The 22,188-nt window shown below is 35.8% G+C and overlaps 5 protein-coding genes and 1 non-coding gene across 8 annotated transcripts; 3 read left to right on the top strand and 3 right to left on the bottom strand.

Moving 5' to 3' along the window:
• Positions 1 to 4,837: 4,837 nt before the first annotated feature.
• LOC108830413 (glycine cleavage system H protein 2, mitochondrial) lies at positions 4,838 to 6,281 on the bottom strand (the record flags this gene model as incomplete). Its single annotated transcript, XM_018604010.2, has 3 exons — positions 4,838 to 5,168; positions 5,460 to 5,722; positions 6,017 to 6,281. Coding segments are annotated over 3 exons (657 nt in total), but the record flags the coding sequence as incomplete, so codon positions are not given.
• A 612-nt stretch (positions 6,282 to 6,893) lies between these two features.
• Positions 6,894 to 9,960, bottom strand: LOC108830427 (protein NARROW LEAF 1). Of its 3 annotated transcripts, none has more exons than XM_018604026.2 (6): positions 9,779 to 9,960; positions 8,587 to 9,098; positions 8,360 to 8,503; positions 8,056 to 8,296; positions 7,470 to 7,970; positions 6,894 to 7,386 (listed from the first exon to the last, which is right to left on the bottom strand). In XM_018604026.2, the coding sequence occupies exons 2-6, from the start codon at positions 9,088 to 9,090 to the stop codon at positions 7,016 to 7,018; spliced, it is 1,761 nt and encodes a 586-aa protein (XP_018459528.1). In that variant the 5' UTR covers positions 9,091 to 9,098; positions 9,779 to 9,960; the 3' UTR covers positions 6,894 to 7,015. The 3 variants fall into 3 exon arrangements, with proteins under 3 accessions (XP_018459528.1, XP_018459529.1, XP_018459527.1); XM_018604027.2 differs by having other exon boundaries at positions 8,587 to 9,095; XM_018604025.2 differs by having other exon boundaries at positions 8,587 to 9,132; positions 9,779 to 9,959.
• Positions 9,961 to 11,683: 1,723 nt separating this feature from the next.
• On the top strand, positions 11,684 to 14,221 carry LOC108830412 (novel plant SNARE 11). The gene is made up of 10 exons (XM_018604009.2): positions 11,684 to 12,119; positions 12,206 to 12,298; positions 12,396 to 12,489; positions 12,587 to 12,624; positions 12,754 to 12,848; positions 12,923 to 13,002; positions 13,145 to 13,201; positions 13,316 to 13,408; positions 13,512 to 13,586; positions 13,818 to 14,221. Exons 1-10 carry the CDS (start codon positions 12,043 to 12,045, stop codon positions 13,911 to 13,913), a joined length of 798 nt encoding a protein of 265 aa, XP_018459511.1. The 5' UTR covers positions 11,684 to 12,042; the 3' UTR covers positions 13,914 to 14,221.
• A 1,139-nt stretch (positions 14,222 to 15,360) lies between these two features.
• TRNAM-CAU (transfer RNA methionine (anticodon CAU)) lies at positions 15,361 to 15,445 on the top strand. Its single transcript is given in 2 exon segments — positions 15,361 to 15,398; positions 15,410 to 15,445. It is a non-coding gene; the product is annotated as a tRNA-Met (tRNA).
• A 1,328-nt stretch (positions 15,446 to 16,773) lies between these two features.
• On the top strand, positions 16,774 to 18,129 carry LOC108830425 (protein HAIKU1-like). Its single transcript, XM_018604023.2, has one exon. It carries the CDS (start codon positions 16,827 to 16,829, stop codon positions 18,033 to 18,035), a length of 1,209 nt encoding a protein of 402 aa, XP_018459525.1. The 5' UTR covers positions 16,774 to 16,826; the 3' UTR covers positions 18,036 to 18,129.
• Positions 18,130 to 18,451: 322 nt separating this feature from the next.
• On the bottom strand, positions 18,452 to 19,676 carry LOC108830418 (multiple organellar RNA editing factor 6, mitochondrial-like). Its single transcript, XM_018604017.2, has 4 exons — positions 19,188 to 19,676; positions 19,014 to 19,111; positions 18,884 to 18,949; positions 18,452 to 18,716 (listed from the first exon to the last, which is right to left on the bottom strand). Exons 1-4 carry the CDS (start codon positions 19,598 to 19,600, stop codon positions 18,574 to 18,576), a joined length of 720 nt encoding a protein of 239 aa, XP_018459519.2. The 5' UTR covers positions 19,601 to 19,676; the 3' UTR covers positions 18,452 to 18,573.
• Between the last annotated feature and the right edge of the window lie 2,512 nt (positions 19,677 to 22,188).

Below are 22,188 nucleotides of genomic sequence, written 5' to 3'. Positions count from 1 at the left end.
TTTTTGAGTCTTTTTCTTCCAATAGAAAAGCAATCTACTATATGCACGATTTTTGGTTTAATAATTTTGTAGAAATATCTTAAGATTTATTCATTTTACTGCAGAAAACTAGTACAGGGTCCATCAGCCATTACTCCATTTTATAGTTTTTAAATTTTATTTGGTCCAATTTAAAACTGAAAAAAATATTAGTTTTGTATTTATTAATTCATGGGGTTTTAAATGTATAGATAAATAATTTTTATACATAGAAAATCTGACCAACATTCAAAAGGCTCTCCTGAGGAACATTGAAGATAACACTATGTTCTCTACAAATCTTCCTAAGAAATGTATATACATAGTCAATGGCTATCTTCTTGTTGAACCTTGCTTGCCTCCTCGCTCGAATCACCGTGTTCCCCATTATGTGCACCACTCCCGCATCCCTGCGCCTATTTATGAACTCCAGCTCGTCTACTCCATCGCTCATCTGGCTCGACGCTGTCTCCATGTGGCTCACCCGTTTCACCGGCGTTATCGACTCAAATGTATCACCGGAGTAATGAATCCTATATATATGAATACAATAGCTTGGAGACAAAGTCTAACTTGGAGTGGGGAACAAGTATATCTACGACTTTTTATATGGACATCACTACAATATTTATAACATTTCCCCTTGATGTCCATTATATCAAAGTGCTTTCAAAACGCCGTAGATGTTGCCTCGTTAAAAACCTCACCAGGAAAATCCAATGGAAAAACCATGGTTAAGGGAAAAAGAGTGCAGCGCGTAATGACTTCCCCTCATGTGTACATTCGTCGAGATCTTTGAGATGATGTAATCTGATCAAGTGAACTAACTTCTCGAAAGTAGCTGCGAGTACCGCCTTGATGAATAAATCAGCCAATTTGTAGGACACGAGTATCACCGTTCTTCTGCAGTGCATGAGTCCTCCTATGACTTGATCATTTTCTTCGATTCTCTTGCTTTCAAAGACTTTAAATCAGCATTAGAGTTTCGAATACTCCTTTCTGGTGTGTATCATTTGTGTGTTCTTTGTTGCCTCATTAAAACCTTGTCATGGGAAAACCTAATAGGATAAAAACCATGATAAGGAAAAAGAGTACAACCATACACATTTTCATATTTCTTCCCCTGAAAGCAATATCTTCAGGATATACATTTCAATCAAATAAATTCCTTTGAAACTGAGAATATCATAATAAACTATTCCATTAGAGTATTCAAGATCTATGAACTTCTAGTACACAATTCTCATTTGATATAGACAATAATTTCTTGGTCTATTTAGACTTCAAGCCAAATATCTTACATACAGTCTTCTAGACATTCATCTCGTACATACGAATTATTCATTCATAACTATAAAAATTACTATTATGATTTTCTTTCTTGTCATATAAAATTACATCTTTCAGTTATGAAAGAGATTAGTAACTTGCTCAAATAACACTTTTAAGTATGGTACTTCAGGACCAGTCATATTATGATCATCTTAAAATATTTAAGGATCTTTTAAGATAACATCTCTTATTCTAGTTGTCTAGTTTGGAGCACATAACAGTGTAGTCTTTTCAAGATCTTTCTTCCAAACAAACCATTTGTTATAACTCTTCAAGAGTTTGGATTTTATTCAAATCAATGATTCTATTGATTCATAATCTCTTGATAAATACAAATGGATGTACTGATTAACTTATAATATTTCATATATCCCATAACACATAATACATATTTCGATCGAATACATAGAGTTTCTGAGAACATGATTTTGAAATCACCAATCCTTCAAGGATTATATCTCTTAGGGATTATCAGTTTCCAATGGGTTGTATAGTTCAAGTTCTTCCTTTATTGCCAGACTAGTAAGAAACTTGAAAGTAGTTGCATCTATCATATGAGACTATGTCTCTTCACAATCAATTTCATACTGATCTTACTTTGGTGCAATGACTCATTTCTATCCCACTTGTTTTACACCTTCTAGTGTAGGGACTACTGGTCCAAATACATCTCTCTTTCACAAGAGTTTGTATCTTTGTCTATTACTTCTTTATGATCTGGCCAATCATTTCTGTGTGTACACTTTTCAATAGACTTTATTTCATGATCCTCTTTCTCATTCATCATATCAACTGCTACTTTGCATGCATAAATATCTACGACGTCGATTTGCTTATCGGTTCCTTCTTATTTCACACATGACATAACTTATTGAGATCTTTTTTCATTGTCTCAGGTACCTGAATTTTCTTTCAGTCATGTTAATGTCTCTTCTAAAGATCATTCAAAACTCTTATTCCTCTTGACCATTATTAATTTATGCTCATTTTCGTTTACGAGGATTTTTATCTTTGGAACCAATATGTCTACTACGCTTCAGGCGTAACTGGCAGTTTGATATTGTTCTTCTGGAACATTAATTCTTATTTAGAGCATTTATAGCTGGTATATGTGATTTGGTCACACTATATTAGGGTCATTAGTTGCTTCTGGCAACTGATTTACTAAGCTATAGAATTATCTTTTGGACTTCTGATTCACTTTCTCTTTAGTCTGAGGATCAATGATAATTCCTTTGAACTTGTTTTCTTTTCCAGCTTTTTATTTTCTCCTCCTTATGTTGGAAATACTAATTCAGTTTTTAGCATTCATATCGAGCCTTATTTATATCCTTCGGGGATGGCTCTAGATGCTTAAGTATCAATGGAGATTCATATCCAACATATATTACCAACCTCATTTGAAATTCATCTTAATTAAAGCTCTGTGGTGGAGCAACGGGAATGTATATCGCACATCCACCATTTTTAGATGAAAATGGTTGGTTTCTGACCTAATACCAATGATGGGGAGAATTAATGATTACTTTTGGCTCGATACGAATTAGTGTTGCTCAAAATATTTAACACTTATCCAAGTGAATTTGTTGTAGTCGTCAAAGACTTAAGACGTGAATTCACCAATATTATAAAGATGCATAGAGGGTGATCAGTCCACCAACATCTCCTTTATTCATGCCATAACTTCATTTGGTTGGTGAAACCGTATTTCCATTTTATCTTATGAGCAAGAAACATTTGTGAAATCATTCACAAGAATCTTCTAGTTCTTCAATGAATATTCACATAAATCTTTATGTATCTTTTCGCATCATTACTGAACCAAAATGGTCTAACTGGTTCATGCCAAATACTTTGTAAACTTTTGGTTTACTATATATTTATTTCCATTACACTAATCTTTGTGTAGTACAACTTATGAGAGGATTAGATACTTTTTTAAAAATGCGTTTACTGCCTTGAAAAATATTTTTGGAAGTGAATTGCCTTGCTTAGTATCTCAACATAACTTGTCTCAAAATTCAATAGATTTACTTTAAGAAAGATTCATCAATCTAACTTTTAGTGTAAACATAATCTTCTGGATGTTTCACTTATCATAAAATATGAGATTCTTTAACTCTTCTCCTCGAGATGATAATACTATAGGTTTATCAATCTCGAATCAATTTCATTTTTGGAATACACTACATGAGTCATGTATTCTTTCTTAGATCCTTCAAACTTTTGAGACAGAAAAATATAACCATTAAAGGTTTTAAATCACATTATTATGTGCAGCAATATTTATGTACTCTTCTGGAGCATTTATATATATCTTCTTCCTGAACTTTCTATTGCCTTTTATTGTACTCACAATAATTTTTTTTTATCTTTAGATGATTAAATCATATCTCTTCTTTATTACAATCTTTATGAATTCTAAAAAGAAACTCTATAGATTTTGACCTTATATCATAGCTCAATGTTTTTCTGAGTCTCAAAGAGACAACTTACAAGTATAAATTTCTTTATTCTCTTTTGTCAATCATGTGTCTACCAGACAACATTACTTGTATGAAAAATGTATTCTCATCTTTGCATCATTAAATCATCCAACACAGTGGAGTTTTAGTTACAGACTTCAGATCTTGTAATCTTTAGATACAAAATACACAATGAGATTTAAGTAATCACATTCAAGTGATCATCTCTTTTCTTTGGATTGTTTTCCAGAACTTCTGGATCTTTTAAAGTCAAGCCTTAAAACTTAATACTCTTATACATATCATATCATGGTAATAAAATATAATATGTATAAATATCAAATAATATTTATAAACTAAATATGTTAATTGTGTATTTTGTTTTGATATGTATAAATATCAAATCACATTCAAGATTTGTTTTATCGTTAGCCTTATAGAACGAATTAAATCTACATCAAGATTTTATACTCAGGATTCGCATTGGCACCACTCTCTAAATCCGTCTTCGCTTTTTTGTTCTTTCCTGAAACTATTAGAGCGTTGCCAAGGCGAATCATCAGTAGTCACTTGTAACAAACTCATTTCCATGTGAGACATTGTTTTAAGATTCAGTTCTATCACTTATCCTAAAAGGGCATAGGATGTTTTACTTTTGTAGTTCAGCTGAAGTAAAGAGACCAAAGTGAGAAACAGAGAGTCATAACCTCATGAAAGATAAAATCAATGCAACTGCCAAAGCTTTAAGCCCTGTTCTTTTCGTCAACGCTGACGCAGCGGTGAGCGTACAAAATTAACAAAGAAAACAGAGAGTTGTAAGTGCAGCGCCGTTAAACACTTCCCGCCGGGCATTGACGCTACTCATCTTTTCCGTATTTCTTTTGCCGCTGTAAAAAGTAGCGTCTCCCGTACATCCCTGATTTGTCGCTAACGTCAGTTATTGACTCTCTATTTTAACTTTCTTGCTGACCTGTCACTTTAAATCTTTCATATTTTGGTCTGTTTGCCGCTGACACTCTGCGTTCTCCAAAAGAACAGGGCTTTATTATCTTGTACCATTTATTCTCAAACAATAGAAAGAGTTCAAAAACATAAAAAGGAGAAGCAGAGATCGAAATCTTCAGGATTTTCTTGATTCATCCATGTACATAAATTAAGATTTCGTTTGAGAAAACAACATCAACCTGTGTTGCAATGGAAGCTTCAAGAAGAAAAAACAAAAGCTCAGTGCTTGGCGTCTTCTTCTTCGCAGAACTTGGAGTACTTGTCAGAATCCATCAACTTCTCTACCTCGCCTGCATCACTCAGCTCCACCTTTATGATCCATCCTTCTTCATACGGGCTCGTGTTCACCTGTGGATTCCAACAAAAACAATCTCAGATCAAGATCATTGAATCAAGAATCTCCAAGCTTCATGATGTTTAACAATCATATCAGCAACCAGTGAATCAAGATTCTCAAAGTTTAAGTCTTTCCCATCCGCCAAAACTTACCAAGAATCAAATGATGCCACCAAAAGAATCATTTTATCATCAAATGAAACAAGTAACCACGCAATATGTCAATGCAGTTGTTTTTTTGTTGCGGTTCAGATAGATTCAACCTGGGTTTTACACAAATATAAATATCAAAAGAGGACTCACCAATCCAGGGGACTCGGACAGCACCTCATTGACTTCGACCACCTTACCGGAGACGGGAGAATTGATATCACTGGTAGCTTTCACACTCTCAACCGCTCCAAAACTCTCACCTTGTGACACCGATCTCCCCAAGTCAGGCAACTCAACATAGACCACATCACCCAAGTGGTCCTGAGCGTGATCCGTTATACCAAAGGTCGCTTTGTTCCCATCAATCTTCACCCATTCATGTGATTCAGCATACTTCAGATCCTTCAAAACCACTACAACACACACAGATCAACAAAACAAAACAAAAAAAAAGAGAATAACCAGTAAGGTTATAAGGCAAAGATTCAAACTTTCAAAAAGAAATGGTCTTTATAACATATACTTTCTCTGTAAACAAGTTGTTTTCAGACAAAACATTAGTTCCACAACAAAACCACTCATAACATACATCATGGTACTGATCATAAAAAACGATGAAAGATCCATACTTTCAAAAAAATTAACAATCTCAGATTCAATCATCAAAACATAAGAGGAACGAATCAGGAGGAGACAGAGATTCTCACCTGAAGAAAACCCTCGTTGGGCGATGGAGATCCTTAGATGAGAAGCAGCCCTGGAAGCCCACAAGAATCTTGCAGCCATTTTTTTTGTTCGTGGAGATCTCAAAGCACAGAAAACAACAGTGACAGAGAGAGAGGTAGAAAGAGTGAGTGCACTCACCGACCGCCTTATTATTATTATACTACTACTACTCTTTACGAGAAAAGGGTTTGGTAGGTTTGCTTTTTTTTTTTCTTTTGTTCCATAAAATATCACTTTCTGAAATGATTATGCTCGTGGACCTATTTCGCTTCAACTACCCCACTAAAGCAACGTTGTGGGATTATGACACTAGACCATATATTATAAAGTTTGTAACATGAATTAATGTACAGAGCCTGTTCTGGGGGATATCCAGAAGTTTGTAACATGAATAATGTACTGAGCCTGTTCTGGCAATATCCAGATGAAACTTTGTCTATAGCCCCCAGAAATATTAATGGTTAATATGCATATATTCTTTTGGCCCACAAATTATTTAGAAAAATATATGTTTAATAATTGTTTCAAGTCCCATAAATCTCGAGGTCTGCTATGTACATTCTGATCATAAAAACCCAACATTTATCAAGAAGACACAGTGAATGGTTTACATTAGAACTCAAGGCACATCCTTAATGCGTTGTTCTTCTAACCATTGAAGTAAGCTGTTCCACTTGATCCTCAGCAAAACAAGAAGAAAGAAGAACCTTACATGTTCCCTCCATCTGGTGCACATACATTTTCTCTCCTTGAGTTCACCACAGAGCTCTTTGACTCTCTCCAAGAACCTGGCTTCACCATAGAATTTTACCAAGATGTTGCATGTGCTTTTATATCCGTAGGGTTTAATGTCCCATATTACCTTTGAATTTCATTTTCATACAACATAAGCTTATGCAGTTTCGCTAGTCTGTATACGTGTCTTGGACTGTATAATATACGTCCGCAAAGAATAACAATACTATGCACAGTTACAACCCTTACATATAATTTGTGGCTTCACCTAATGAAAACTTTTGTTTCTTTAGTTTAGGCTCACCTAAATGCAACGATACGCTATCATCCTCTTCATCTGAACTGTTCTTTAAAGCGACAAGATCATCAACTTTATGTTTCTCTTCCCCTTTACTACCAGAAGAAGTAAACAACAAAGGAGCAATGAAGAGATGCTCCTCTACTTCAGGTCTCGTTTTGATAGCCTCTTCTATGTGAAACTCAGGCGGGACAAACGGCTCAAAGTTTTCATCTTGCTTGTCTCCTGAGGGAACCGGGTCAGGTGGGGATGACTGGCTAACCGTTGAATCAAAGCCTGTAAGCGAAGTAGTGTTGTTTCTCTCTTCTCTTGCAGCAGCTGCAAGCACATAAAAAGCCCATAACAGAATAAGTTCAGAACTATCTAAGAACACAGCTAAGAAGAAGAGTTAGTTACAAAACCTTCAAGCTCATGGTTAGATGTGATGAGATCAAGCTCCAAAAGATCCAAAAGCCGACCAAGATCAACTCCACTCGTCCAGTTCTCAGGCTCTCGACCCGCTATTAGTTTCAGTCTTCCTCTGTTAGCAGTCCCTCCCCAAATGATCCCAACCGGTCGTGGCCTCTGACCGTTCGGACCCGTTAACAGTATAAGGCTTCCACTGTCACCTTCAAGGTCAAAAGTCTGCTGGTTCTCACCGATCACCAGAAAGTCCGTGAGGAAACAGATCCCTTTCTCGTCGTTGTACTCCAATGCATAAGCCATCACAGTTCCCTTGGTGTACCCAGAGCTTCTTCCAACTTTCACAACTTGTTTCCCAATGAGACTATCAATCGGAGACTGCAAGTCTATGGCTTGTACGTTGCCTATCTCACCTATACCCTTTATCACCGTGGTTACATTGCTCGTATCGAAATCTTCCGCAAATGGAATAAAAGCACCATCTGCTCTCACAAATGTTTCTGCATTTGGAAATAAAGAGTTCAGAGAGGTCTCTAGATATGCATGGCGGTTCATGATACAGAGAGATAAGCAATGGAACTGTACCTGGATTTGTACCAGCAAATAGGCCGTACCACAGGTCATCTGTGATGAAAGATGTAGCTCTCTCAACTGCACCGAGGTAGACACCAGGTCCAAGGCTTGGAGGTAAAGGGTGAAACATTTTCTGGCTTGGATAGTCCAAATCAACTGCCACGTGCCGGTTAGTAAGGAAACCAACCTGATGGTTACCCGTTCTGCTTTTCACTATAGCTCCCAACGTTCCATACGTTTCTTGGCTTGCTACCTACACAACTGAGACTTTAAGCTTACAGGTTTGCAGGAGGAGAGAAGAAGAAAAAAAATGTACCTGAGAGCCAGAGCCAATGCAGGGATCACTTCCTCTCAAGCCATCTACAAGTTCATTATAAACCTGTTCCTTTGGGGTAGCAGCAGGTGCACCATAATATTGGAACTCCACAACATCTACATCGCACCATACCCCACCAGGACCCTGTTAAGGACACAACCACATTACTTATCATGTGATTAAATATCTGAAAAAGGCTATGTATGATGTGTTGAAGATAACTCAACCTCAAGAGCAGAAGGAAGGCACTGCATTGGATTCAGCCATTGCCTATGGACTTTCCTAGCAACAAACACAAGTATCGCTGGAGTATTCGTTAACACGCCGTGAGTTATCCGGAACCCAACTGCAGTACCGAGGCTAAACCGGCGTAAGATCTTACTATGAAACGCTCTGATAGTCATGAGCTCAAGCAGGGTGGTGGCTTGCTGTCCTGAAGGCAGCCTCCCAACGATTTCAGGCAAAACACCTTTCTGGAGATGACCAAAGTAGTTGGCTCGGTCTTGTACAGCGTCGTTAAGGCGGGTGAGGGTAGGCCAGGAGAAGTAAGGGGCATTGCTCTCTGCGTGCTGGGTGTTGAGCGTGAATGGGTGAAGAGGAGAAGGGCTTGAAGATGATGGAAGACTCATGTTGTGGTTACAGTGATGGGTTCTCTCTAAGTCCAAAGCAGAGTCCTCTGATTCAGAGGATACTGCTTGGATGAGTCTCTGACCCCAACCTCCCAAAGTCATAGCTGCTGCTGACAAAAAAAACACCACCGTATTGTTTCAGCTCTGTGACAAAAAAAAAAAAACAGATTCCATCAATGATGGTTGTAAGAACTTTAATTAAAAAAGTTTAAAAATCATAATTGGAGGACTTATAACTATATATATATATATATATATATATATATTCTAAAAAAAATAAGAAGGTAGACTAATGTTTCATAGACATGTGACCAGATCCTGCTCTGCTTTTTTAGCAAGAAAGTCAGCACACATATTTAAGCTGCAAGAAATATATATAACTGAAAGTAATGAAAAAAATGCTCTAGATTCACTACTATCGAAAACTAAGTCCAATCCATAGATCTTTGAGTAAGTCAGCGTGGTCATTTCAAGGACAGCCGAATAAATGTTTCTTTTCACTTTCACTTTTAGATTGTTCAATAGTAATCAAAATTGATTTATTCAAAAAAAAAAGTAATCAAAATTGTAACAATAAGAGCAAATAATCCAAATGAACCTAGATTACGTTTCACCAACCCTAGAAGTTGTGTAAACCTGTAGAACCATCTTCGAATTTCAAAATTACAATCCGAAAAGTAAGAATCACCTTCAAACCTGATTGAACTCAGAATCTACAATCATGCATAGTCCTGAAAAAGTTCCAAACCCATACATAAAACTATGATTCGGGGAAGGCGCGAAAACTCACCGACAAGACGATTGGTGGGAGTATCAGCGAGGAGTTCATGAGAAAATGGGAGCTAAAGAGGTAGCTGCATTTAAGGGGAGAGAGAGAGAGAGATGGATGAAGACGACGAGGAGGGGGAGAGATGATGATAGCAATGGCTGCTGCATAATAATTTCTTTGTAACTGTTGATGGTGGTTGTCTATACAGTACATCAATTATCTTCTTCTTTCCTTTTTTATTTTATTTTTGTCGACGCATGGATAATTATTACTATTATCTTATTTATATTCTTCTGTTACTAATAAAAGCTCTTTTTCTTTTTGGGTCAAAAGTCAAAACCAATAAAATCTCTTTTAAAATTATTGTTGTCCTTCAACTTTTTAGTATTTTGATTTTCTTTTCGCCATTAGGTTATTGTTATCCTCTTTTGAGTTGTTGTTTTTTTCCTAATGAAATTATTTTAACATATCAAATTACGATTTTTTTTATTAAAGTATAAGAAAAGGTACTAAAGTGGTTGTTCTCTTTGCTTCTAGGGAGGATTATAAACCTCATGTGATGTTGTTGTTTGCAAAGGACTATATATACCTGGACTTAAGGAACTGATCAAGTACTATTACAATTATAAGATTCATCAGGTGATGATTTTGATGGTAATACCAAGAAGACAAGCTGGTGTTCCTTGTATTCAGGCTCTTCTTCTTCTTCTTATTAATTCTGTCATTTTAATGTTCAGTGAATTAGTAAAAGGCTACTAGCCTTGGTATTAGTCTTTCTCCTACGTCAGTTTGTGTTGTATAGCTTTAGCTGCATTGTTCAACTCTTGTGCTAAGTCTTCCATATGTATTGCAAGTTTGCAGTTACATTTGTTTTGTGTGTGTGCATAACAATTATCTAGAGCATAAAATTCCCACATCTATTGTCTATGGAATGATTTTTCTGAATCAAATCCATGACCTTACGATCAAATCTTCATACACTTGTTTATTGATTAATTTCAAAACTGTTCAATGATGATGTGGATGGATCTTGATCATATTGACAGAGACAAACAATAAACTGATATGTATTCGTGGTCGTTTACGCACCAGAGAATCAGTTAATCCTCTTGTCTGTGTTTGATCGTAGCTGTACCAAACTAAACTCACATCTGGTTTGATTTGTAATTTCATAACAGAAAAACATTATTGATGCTATTCCAGGATTGGCTAACATACCAAAACAGGCAGCTACTTGATTATTTTCAGTTGTGGGATCCATTGTTTTGTTACTTTTCATATATTACTTTCTTGATGATTCGAAAATTATTCTACAATGCTCTTTTAGCTTTTGATCTATATATATCCCCTACAATTTTAAAAATAATTTACATTGACATATAACTCCAAATTTATAAAAGAAAAATAATGATAATTTTTAATTAAAATATATATAACTCCTAAAACTTTAGGGTTGTCCCTGTACACGTGTATAGTATTTACTAAGCAGAATCTAAGGAATTGTATACGACTATGAATTTTGGTGTAATAGTTTTTTGCTAGTGTTATTGTTGCATCACTAATGTCATTAAAATTGGGACAAATGAATCCGTTTCCAATATAGTTTAACTGAAACTGTTAGTTTTCAAACTTTGATTAAGGTTTTTTTTTTCTCTCCAAATTTGGTTTAGATTCGGTTTAAGTATATGCGATACAAAAACAAAAGCAGTATACATTAATTAACATTTGATTTGGTTTTAGTACTTTAGGCAGATTTATCTTGTTATTAAAGTCAAAATGATGGAAAAAGCTACGGAAAAAGTATTAGCCGTTGGATCTGGAGAGGTGACGAATCCGACGTCCCAGGTAAAATGAGTTTCGGCGTCGTGGCGGGTCCCACTGATTATTATCTGTAATCGCAGTTTTTCAAATCTCTCTCTCTCTCTCTCTCTCTCTCTCTCTCTCGTTTCGTCCCCAGAAAAAAAATTGTCCGACATGAAACCAAATAGGTAATAAAAAAAAAACAAATCTGCGTGTAAGGGATAAGAGTTTCGTGCTCGTGATTTTTGATTCCGGTCTCTCCATTATCGATTTCAGACAACCACATTGGTCCTAGATCTGAACAAAAAGAAGATAAAAACATCCCCACGGATTGGATATTACGATTAGCTTGACATCGAGATTCGATTGTTTTGTTCTGTTCGAGGGTCACGACACGAGGGAGCGAGTTGATTTGGTTTGGATCCTCTTTCTGGATCTAATCTGTGGGGGGGACATTGTTAGGTGGGATCTGAAAGAAGGGAGAGATGGTGGATGTATCGGCGGTTAGCGAAGAGCTGGCTGAGCTCGAAGGACAAATCAATGACATCTTCCGTGCTCTGTCGTGAGATTCTCTTTTTAGCTCTTTCCCATTTGTTCATCTGTTGTTTTTTTGTTCTTAAAGTTCGTATCTTTTTTTTTGGCGACCAGAAATGGATTCCAGAAGCTGGAGAAGATCAAAGATGCTAATAGGCAGAGTAGGCAGCTCGAAGAGCTCACTGATAAAATGCGTGACTGCAAGAGGTATAAAACGCTTGATTTGATGAATTGATGGATTTTTTTCTTTATTATTATCTGTTTTTTTTTTTTTTGATGAATTTGATTTCTTCCTTTGTGGCAGCCTTATTAAAGATTTCGATAGGGAAGTCAAAAGCTTGGAAAGTGGAAACGATGCCAACACTAACCGGATGCTGAACGATAGACGTCAATCTATGGTTAGCTAGCATAAACTGACCATTTCTCCGACGTTAACGAGTCTGTTCAATAGTGTAAGAGTGTTTTCTAATGCCAAGTGATGTTGTGATTGTGCAGGTTAAGGAACTAAACTCATATGTTGCTCTTAAGAAGAAGTATGTCACACGTTTGCTTTTTTTTTTTTGATGTTTAAGATAATGTCTCGAATTACATTTCCTTTTGTTGTTGTTGTTGCTTGTTATTATGTTTGTGGTGATTGATGACAATGAGAGATGATTGTACAGATATTCATCCAATCTGGCAAGCAATAACAAGCGAGTAGATCTTTTCGATGGACCTGCTGAAGACCACATGGAAGAGAATGTCTTACTTGCTTCAAGTAAGCCTTTTTTTAACTCAAGGATCTTGCTTTGTTATATGAATATGCCTACCTAATCCCTTAATCACTTTCAGACATGTCCAATCAAGAACTAATGAATAAAGGAAACTCCATGATGGATGACACTGATCAAGCAATTGAAAGGGGGAAAAAGGTCACTACTTTTGCCTATTTTCTGAATGTCATTTACGCCTTACTATACATGGAGCTCTGCCATCTGATAACTTGTGTCCATTTTCACAAAATCAATCTCTCACTTCATTTTTTTTTTTTTTGTGTGGATTTGTTGACAACAGATTGTTCTGGAGACTATAAATGTGGGAACAGATACTTCAGCAGCTCTCAAGGCTCAGGTTTGTAGTTGTGCCACACTCTTTTTTTTCCAAACATTCTGTGCTTCTGTTCTGAATTTTCAGTTGTTCTTTACAACATTCCTTGTTATGATTGTTTACCTATTTACTATTCAGACCGACCAAATGAGTAGAGTCGTCAATGAACTTGATTCTATCCATTTCTCACTCAAGAAGGCCTCCAAGCTGGTCAAGGAAATTGGTAGGCAGGTCAGTCTCCAAAATCTCTCCTCATATCTTCTTTACACAGCTCCAATTTATTTGAAGCTTCCTCTTTGTCCCTTTTACTGACTTTCTGCTCTTCTTCTCTCAGGTTGCCACAGACAAATGTATTATGGCATTCCTTTTCCTTATTGTCATTGGTGTAATAGCCATCATCATCGTCAAGGTACTCTCTCAACTCCTTTTTTTATTCAAATAATATAAATATAGACACACTTGCATAGTTCTTTCTTCAGTTATTCAATTAGGGAATGAAGTTTTCTCCTGTAAATTTGTCTCCTCTATGATTGTTAATATCATCTCTCTTCTACGCTCATCTTTGCTATCTTTCCTTCCGTAAGTTATTGTGTCACATTATCATAGTCGTAACATCTTCTTTTCTTGTCTTTTTGGATAGATTGTGAACCCAAACAACAAAGACATCCGTGACATACCTGGCCTAGGCCTAGCTCCCCCAGCCATGAACAGACGTTTACTCTGGAACCATTACTGAAAACAAAAATTTCACCTTTCATGCATTCATAATACTGCTACGTTGGGCAGGCTTCTTGGTCCTTCCATTAAGTCCATGTTGCTGTAGATGAGACCCGCATCACTTGAGAAAATTAACCAGTTTTTTATTCCCATGGCTTTTGGCTGCTGCGCATTTGAGAAGTTGCAGGAATCATATTCCTTTTCATTACAATCCCAGATTCAAAAAAAAAAATCATCCTTGTTGTTCATGTGCTTTGTATAACAAATGGAATGTTATATCATATATTCTTATGCATGTCTATTTTTGTTAAAACGCCTTCTCTGTTTCATGTTCTGGTTACTCTGTTTTAACTGGTTTATGTTGAAAGTTGAAACTCGGTTATTTCATATTACTAATGGGTCAACTGTAACAAACAGTGATCAAGGCACTATATCTCAAGGTGCTCTCTTGCTTTTTAGTATGAGTTAATAAGTTTGATGTGTAAACACCAACGAAAAGGTATATGATAAAAGGATTGTGTAAAAAAAAGTTCAAGCTGCTCTCTTGTTTGTGTTCACCCTTTTACCCACATTAGCATTGATCTTGATGAGCCCAAGCTGGTTAAAAGCAGTGGTCTTAGAAGGGATTGGAGTTTTTAAGCCTAAAGAAATAAAGAGATCAAATAAGAATTGGAGAGACAATAAAAGAATATGACGTCCTTTTCCATGGCTTCTTCTAATGTGTTTGTTGTCAATTTGCACCGTTCCTTTCAAATTATAAGGTTACCCTGCGCACTGTAAAATTTATTAAAGTTTTCAGATTGTTAAGATGTTTTCTCTGTGCTTTCAAATTCTCACCCAATAAAGCCTAAGAAGCTAAGTTTACCCTTGAAAGATCCTAAATGCCTTTTTTTCTTTAAAAAGATCCTAAATGCTTAGCTCATGAAAGTTTCTTGCAGAGTAAGTTATGTTCATCTTGTGAACCCTTCTACCGTGTTTTTTCCAACCATTTAATGATTTAACTCTGCCTCTGGCCGCTCTGCTTCTGTCAGCCGTTTCCTCTCCCTATATTTGCGTGCCTTTTTCTATCCTTCATATATCATGAGGTCACTGAAGCCTCTTGAATCTTTTTTGTTCTCATCCATGGTCAAAAGTGTATAAACGTTTTATCAACCCACTGAGCATAATAAATAGAGTTTCTATAAGGCCAGTTGTGACGTTTAGCTTCTTCCTCAGTTTCAAAACCACAAAAAAGTATATATGAAAACCTAAAACACACTAGCTTCTTCCTCAGGTTCAATACCATATGATTTTTTTGAGTCCAAGGCCCTGTTACTCTAGCAGGCTAGCAGCAATGGGAAATGGAAAATGCAGGAACAGAAACAAAAACTATGCAAAAAGGATATACAAGTGAGTGAGATCACTAGCTCCAACATGTTGATAAGTTAGTTATGGACATAAAAATGCTGATGAATAACTCAGCAATTGGGGTGGTGGCGCAGTTGGCTAGCGCGTAGGTCTCATAGCTACAGAGTAATCCTGAGGTCGAGAGTTCGAGCCTCTCTCACCCCATTTGAGTTTTTTTTGCTGAAATGCCTTCAATAATATTTGTATTTTCTGGTCAAATAAAAAGGTGACACTGATGCTCTATTTCTCTTGTTTTAGAGAGGTAACACTTATCTAGAATGCTTGAATAGATGTAGGTAAAAGGGCAACATGAATATACTCCAGACTGGATAACTATATTTGCTAATCATCAGCATTTGAGTCTTTTTACTAACATGCCTTCAATAATATTTGTATTTACTGGTCAAATAAAAAGGTGACACTGATGCTCTATTTCTCTTGTTTTAGAGGTAACACTTATCTAGAGTGCTTGAATAGGTGTTGAATAGGTGTAGATAAAAGGGCAACATGAATGTACTCCAGACTGGCTGCTATATTTGCTAATTATCAACAAAAGAATGATATAAACTGTCTTTGCTAATTTGTTGTTGTAGAGTTTTATATTATGCTAACTTCAATAATATGATTTTTTTTTCTTTTCCATTTTTTGGTATAATTTTAAGATAAACCAAATTATAACATAGATTAATTAATAATATTGATTTTTATTGTAATAAACAATATTAAATTTGTAAAATTCAGACTAATTGTCTTACTAGCATAATTTCAAATCTTGAATATGCTTAAAAATTGTAAGTCATATATACTGTAAATAAATTTTAGTGACTAAAAAGAATTTAAAATTTAGAAAATAAAGATACCATCTTATATTCCTTCTTGAAATGTAATGGATTAATATAATTTTAAGATAAACCAAATTATAACATAAATTAGTTAAAATAAAATTGTAATAAATAATATTAGATTTGTAAAATTTAGACTAATTTTCCGACTAGCATAGTAACGAATATTAATAAATATTAATATGCATAAAATTTGAACAAAAAAAATTAATATGCATAAAAATTTGTAACTAATATACTACAAGTAATTTTTAGTGACTAGAAACTAAAAGGAATATATTTTTGAAAATAAAGATACCATCTTATATTCCTTCTTGAATTGGAATGGATCTGAAAATTTACAAAAGGAATAATATCTTTTCTTAGATGAGGAGAATGATCTATTTTACATAGAAAAACAAACCTTTCTACTTTTTAATGTACACAGTTGTTCCCTTCCTATTGCATACACCAATCAGTGACGTCATACCAAATAATCCGGGAAATGTTCGTTGGAGAACAGTGTGACGCCATCTCCACGTCACTCCAGTCTGTCAGTACACGAATTAGAATAAAGATAAATACTGCGAATCGAATCTAAAGTTTATCTCACTTCTTCTTCTTCATTGACAGAATTAGAGTACATCTTGATTCTCTTTTTGACAAGACAATACAAAAAAACTGATTGACAATTAGTTTTGTTAGTGTTAGGAACTTAAGTGGAGATGGATAGGCCTCAAGAGAATGATCACTATTTGGGTGTGAATAAGATCGGGAAGAACATCAGAAAGAGTCCTCTCCACCAACCCCAACCAAGTTGCGCTGCGCATGCTAACTTAGCCGCTGCGGATGCTGCTGCGAGGCCTCAAGCGCAGCCTCAGGTTTACAACATTAACAGGAACGACTTCAGGAGTATTGTTCAGCAGCTAACTGGCTCTCCATCGCCTGAGAGCCTCCATCGGCCGCTGCCTCCTCAGAACAACAACTCGCCAAAGCCTCAGAATACTCGTTTGCAGAGGATTAGACCACCACCGTTGACGCAGATAAACAGGCCTGCGATGGCTTCTCTACAACAACATCATCCTCACTGCTTAATCAGACCTCCTCCACCCCAAGGGCGTATGCCACAAGGCATACAACAACAACAACAACAACCAATGATGGGTCACGGGGATCAGTTTTGGTCTAATACAGCTGAGTCTCCCGTCTCAGAGTATATGCGTTATCTTCAAAGTCCATTTGGCGATGCAGGTCCTAGTGGTAACCAAATGCAGCCAGGTCACGGACATCGGCCTTATATGTCAGCTCAGCCTCAGTCTCAACCTCAACCATATATGCCAGGTCATGAACATCGGCCATATATGCCGGCTCAACCTCAGCCGTATATGCCAGGTCACGAACATGGGCCTTATATGCCGGCTCAGTCTCAACCTCAGCCATATATGCCAGCTCAGCCTCAGCTTCAACCTCAGCCAGAGCCATATATGATGTCTGGATCGCAACCTCAAATGAATATGCAAGGGTGTCAGTATCCACCACCACCACCGGGGTTATTTCCTAGCCCAGTGCCTCCTAATCTTCCTCTCCCTCAGTTCAACGATCCTGTACCTGTGACACCCTCTCTGCCCTCTCCAAGTTTCAACCAGATGTACGGTGGTTTGCCTTCTCCTCAGTATAACGGTTTCGGGTTCGGACAACCGCACTCACCTACATCTCAGTCTGCTCTACCATCTCTTCCTACCAGTTATCCAAACATGTTGTCTCCTAGATCACCAGGAGTTCAGTATCCTCAACCACTCACGCCAAACTTCTCGTTTTCACAACTAGATCAATCGGGAAGTCTTGGACCCGGTGCAGGTTCAGGTCCTCCTCAGCCGCCTCCACCTCCACCAGGACTCTTCCCAGTCCCAAGTCCAAGATGGGGTGATTACTAGGTTGTGCTCTCTTCACTAGGTTTGAAACTCAAAATGGTGCCTTTTATACATTTTTTTCCCTTTGTTTTGGGGGTTTAAAAGCTTGAATTGGGAATCATAGGATGATGACGATCATTACTTTTGTTTTGTTTTTTTTCCACAGACTAGAGACAAAACTCTGTCAGTTTTTATGATTTTGGGGGTGTCTTTAGAGCATGCATCCCTGTGTTTTTACTTTAAAAAAATCATATAATTATAATTAATTTGTTCTTCGACATGAAAAAAAATGTCAATTGGAACTGCGCTAAAATAAATAAAAATGAATTATCTGGACATAGCATTTCAGTATTTCACCTCTCCATCTTACAATATTCAAGAAGGTGACAAAACAAAGAATGATCAATACTAATATTATCAATTCGATAACTGCTAACACCATCCACCATGATCACAAATTTACAATTATTCGTACAGAGTGGAGCAAATAACACAGAAAGAAAAGGCCAAAAATACGATCAAAGTTCAAAAGGGAAAAATAAGTTGCTTGAGAATTGGAGGCTTAAAGCATGCTCTCTCTCTCTCCCCGGACATTTCTGGTTCGGTCATTGGGCCTCGGTATATCTTCTATAGTCGTGAACCTCACAATCCTCCTCTGTCTCTCTGGAGGGCGCGGAACTACTTCTCCGTTCACAAACAACTCACCTGCATTCACCAAAGACTAGATCAACTATAACCAGCCGAAAAAGTTTGATATACATTATGCATTAGCTAGACAAGCACTTGACTAATTTCAATCGTTCTTACACATGAACACAGCATCAGAGAAATGATCTTTGAAAGATGAAGAAACAAGTGTTGATGTACTTTACCTCCGTAGTCTTTGTACTCTCGATCAACATAAGAGTCCGGAACCACGTACAGAACACCAGGAATTCCTACAAGAACCAAAGACACATCAATTACACAAACCAGTTGTGTCGGAAAAGAGACATACATTACCTTTAAGTCTGTTTGATGTCTCCTCATCGATCTCACAGCCAAATGCAAAATACTTCTCGCAAGAAACGTTATATATCTTCCTCTTAGCTTCTTCCTCACTGATAAAACAAAACCAACACTCACAACCCGGTTACTTGTGGTACAAGAAAACAAGAAGGAGGAAATAAAACTTACCTGCCGACAATTTTGGCTAGGGTTTGAACATAGCAATCGATCATTTGCTCTTTGTTAGCATTATATCCGCCGGGCTTGTCTATGACGATGAGCCAATGCTTGTAGTCGCAGCCAGAAGGTAGCGGCGTCATTTCAGTAGATGGTCGGCCGCTGAATCTGGATCTGGACTCGCGGGTTGAATGCGATCCACGGGACCTATGCACTACTCGGGGCCGGATCTTCTGCGTCTGTAGGATGTCGTTCAGAAGGGTTGATCCGACGGCTTGGAACAGAGTCGGCGAGGATCGATGAGAGATGATGTTAGATTGAGAAGGAACCGGAGGAGGAGGAGGAGGAGGAGCGGGGGCTCTGGAGGTGGAGAAGAAACGATTAGCCACTCGCGAGGCGGTGGAGCGGGAGAGGGTTTTCGCCATTGAGACTGGTGCGCTTTCTTGGCGATGACGAGACCTAAGGGTTTAACGATCGTCTGATATGAACAAATTGGGCTTAAGGTTTGTTAATAGGCTTTTTATATGATGAGGCTTATTTAAATGAGCACCGTAACAGACCAATTTTAAGTTTTGTAAGGTCACTTTTCTTGTGATGATTTTGTCTTGTTATTTGGTTATAAAAGATCAAAATTCTATAACTTTCTTGGCAGTATATTCACAGTACTACATAATTTTCATGTTTTTTTGGAACTGAAATGAGTTTCAATCGACAAAACAAATAAACGAGAGAAAAGTTTTAAAATTTCGATTAAATAAAGCATGAATATCATCGCTACTGGAGTAGAGAAAATAAAAAGCAGAGAGACATAATAGAACGGTTCATCGGAAAAGTTTTCTGTCCCCTTCGTACCCTGAAAGTGGAGTCGTTAGCATAAGTGATGCTGTTCCATACCGAGCAGCGCCCGGCCTAGGTGATGCCTAATGAAACATTTCCACATGCTCCCATTTTTATGTCTTCATTTAGCAAAAATCCAAATATATTATACATATGAATATTTTTTATTTACTGATCAGACAAAAGTTATTAACTTAATTAATTCAGTGGTTAAAAAATCCATCAATTTAGTGGTCCAATAAAATTTGAAAATATAGCCTATAAGACAAAATATCTATTTTACACTAATGTTTCATTTTTTATCTATTCTTTAACATTTTTTCTTGTAAAAAAAATTATCTGGTTTCTTCTTTCTCAACTGCAAGCATCAATAAAATCTATATAACTAAATTCAGTAATATAATATAGTGACCTCTAATTTCCATTTGTTTGAAACTCTCGAAATTTCAAGGCGACCATAATCTCGAGTTGTCAAATCTTCTCGATGGAGCTCACAAAATTTTCTTTTAATGGGCCTTAGGTGGTTTTACGATGATTAGTTACAAAGTCTCTTTTAATAAATTAAAATATTATATCTAATTGTCATATTAAAATCTATCACAAAAAACTCTGTTTTGCAATATGTTTCCTTAATAGAATTCACCAAGCTCGAGAGAGAGTGCATTCTTCATCATAAGCTTCTTGTAGTCTCATCGTAGCTCATTTTTAATACCTTTAATCTATTGTTGAAACAATACAAAGAACAGTCTCAATCAAGAGATAAATCTCTGATCCGAATAAATCAATGTTCCATCTTAGTCATGACAAAGGAGATTTAACAAAAACTTTTGGCATGTAGATAACTTCACTATCTAGTTTACATGCTAACCAAAATATTTACATGCAACCAAAACTTCAAGTAAAACATCATTTTCTTGTTGTCCAAGGTTTAAAACAAAACAAAATCATCCAAGTATAAGTTGAGTGTTGGAATGGTTAACATTGCATGAAGGGTAGTTGATAAATTACACAACTCTCTTAAACATTACCATGTTACCAACTTTTTTACCCTTTTATATGTTTGAAAAGCTAGTTTCTTTTCAACACAAAGTGATCATTCTCACCAATACTAAGAACCTTAAAGAAAGAAAGAGAAGAAGATTTCCTCTTATAAGTGCTAAATGAATGCAACAATTGCATCCATGATGATGATGATGTTATTAGAGAAATCAGTTCTTTTTCTTCTATACTTTACAAAAATAACATATATATATATATAAAAAGGAAATATTCATATAATAAAAACGGAAATTATATATACAAAAAGAAATAAAACATATTTTAGAAATATACTTATATATATAAAAAATATGATTTCATAAAAACAAATTCACAAAAAACAGTTGATGTTAAAAATAATTATTTCTTTAAAACATAATATTAAACAACATAAAATATAACTGGATTAACCATTGATTCTCCGGAACCACCTTCGGTCATGGAAACCTTATATCACCTTATTTATGTAAATTCTGAACCTGTCTAGAAAAAGTTATATAATATAGTGTACGTTAGATATATATCAATTGTTAAAATTATTCACTACTATATATATAATCTGTGCACTCCTTTGTTTTCAACTTATTTTATTAAATATTATTATGCGTTTACATCTTATTGATAACAATAAAATTATAAAAATAAGTGAAAACAAAGAAATACATAAGAAAAATATAAGCAAATCATATGTTTTTTTGAACAATATAAGAAAAATATAAGCAAATCATAAGTTTTTTTGACAAAATCATAAATTATATTCAGTTTTTTGTTGCATTTACTTATATTCTAATTATTACATAGCCAGTATTATAATAAAAAGAGAATTCAAAATTAAATCTCTATAACATTATTTGATAAGTCAATTTTTTATGTGTCATACTCACGTTAATTTTTATGATGTTTAATTTCAAATGCACACTTAATGAATTAAAATATTATATCTAATTGCCATTATTAAAAGATATTTAATAATTTATGCCAATTAAAATTAAAATTTCATTTGCCTTTTTATGTTTTCCAAATTACATATATAATAAAAAGGAAATATACATACAATAAAAACGAAAATTATATTTATGAAAAGGAAATAAAACATATTTTATGAAAATATACTTTATATATATATATATATATATAT

This window comes from Raphanus sativus, chromosome 3 (genome assembly GCF_000801105.2).
Source record: "Raphanus sativus cultivar WK10039 chromosome 3, ASM80110v3, whole genome shotgun sequence".
Lineage (NCBI taxonomy): Eukaryota > Viridiplantae > Streptophyta > Magnoliopsida > Brassicales > Brassicaceae > Raphanus > Raphanus sativus.
Note: the sequence above shows the minus strand (reverse complement) of the source record. Positions and strands in the feature narration are given on the sequence as shown.

Bases quoted from the DNA above. Each gene is read 5' to 3' on its own strand.
- LOC108830412 (XM_018604009.2), top strand. From the start codon at position 12,043: ATGGTGGATGTATCGGCGGTTAGCGAAGAGCTGGCTGAGCTCGAAGGA. The intron at 12,120-12,205 runs GTGAGATTCTCT...TTTGGCGACCAG, and splicing joins GACATCTTCCGTGCTCTGTC to AAATGGATTCCAGAAGCTGG. The intron at 13,003-13,144 runs GTCACTACTTTT...TGTTGACAACAG, and splicing joins CAATTGAAAGGGGGAAAAAG to ATTGTTCTGGAGACTATAAA.
- LOC108830418 (XM_018604017.2), bottom strand. From the start codon at position 19,600: ATGGCGAAAACCCTCTCCCGCTCCACCGCCTCGCGAGTGGCTAATCGT. The intron at 19,112-19,187 runs GTAAGTTTTATT...TTGTTTTATCAG, and splicing joins CTAGCCAAAATTGTCGGCAG to TGAGGAAGAAGCTAAGAGGA. The intron at 18,950-19,013 runs GTAATGTATGTC...TGGTTCTTGTAG, and splicing joins GACATCAAACAGACTTAAAG to GAATTCCTGGTGTTCTGTAC.
- LOC108830425 (XM_018604023.2), top strand. From the start codon at position 16,827: ATGGATAGGCCTCAAGAGAATGATCACTATTTGGGTGTGAATAAGATC.
- LOC108830427 (XM_018604026.2), bottom strand. From the start codon at position 9,090: ATGACTTTGGGAGGTTGGGGTCAGAGACTCATCCAAGCAGTATCCTCT. The intron at 8,504-8,586 runs GTTGAGTTATCT...TGTCCTTAACAG, and splicing joins GCCTTCCTTCTGCTCTTGAG to GGTCCTGGTGGGGTATGGTG. The intron at 7,387-7,469 runs GTTTTGTAACTA...ATGTGCTTGCAG, and splicing joins ATCTAACCATGAGCTTGAAG to CTGCTGCAAGAGAAGAGAGA.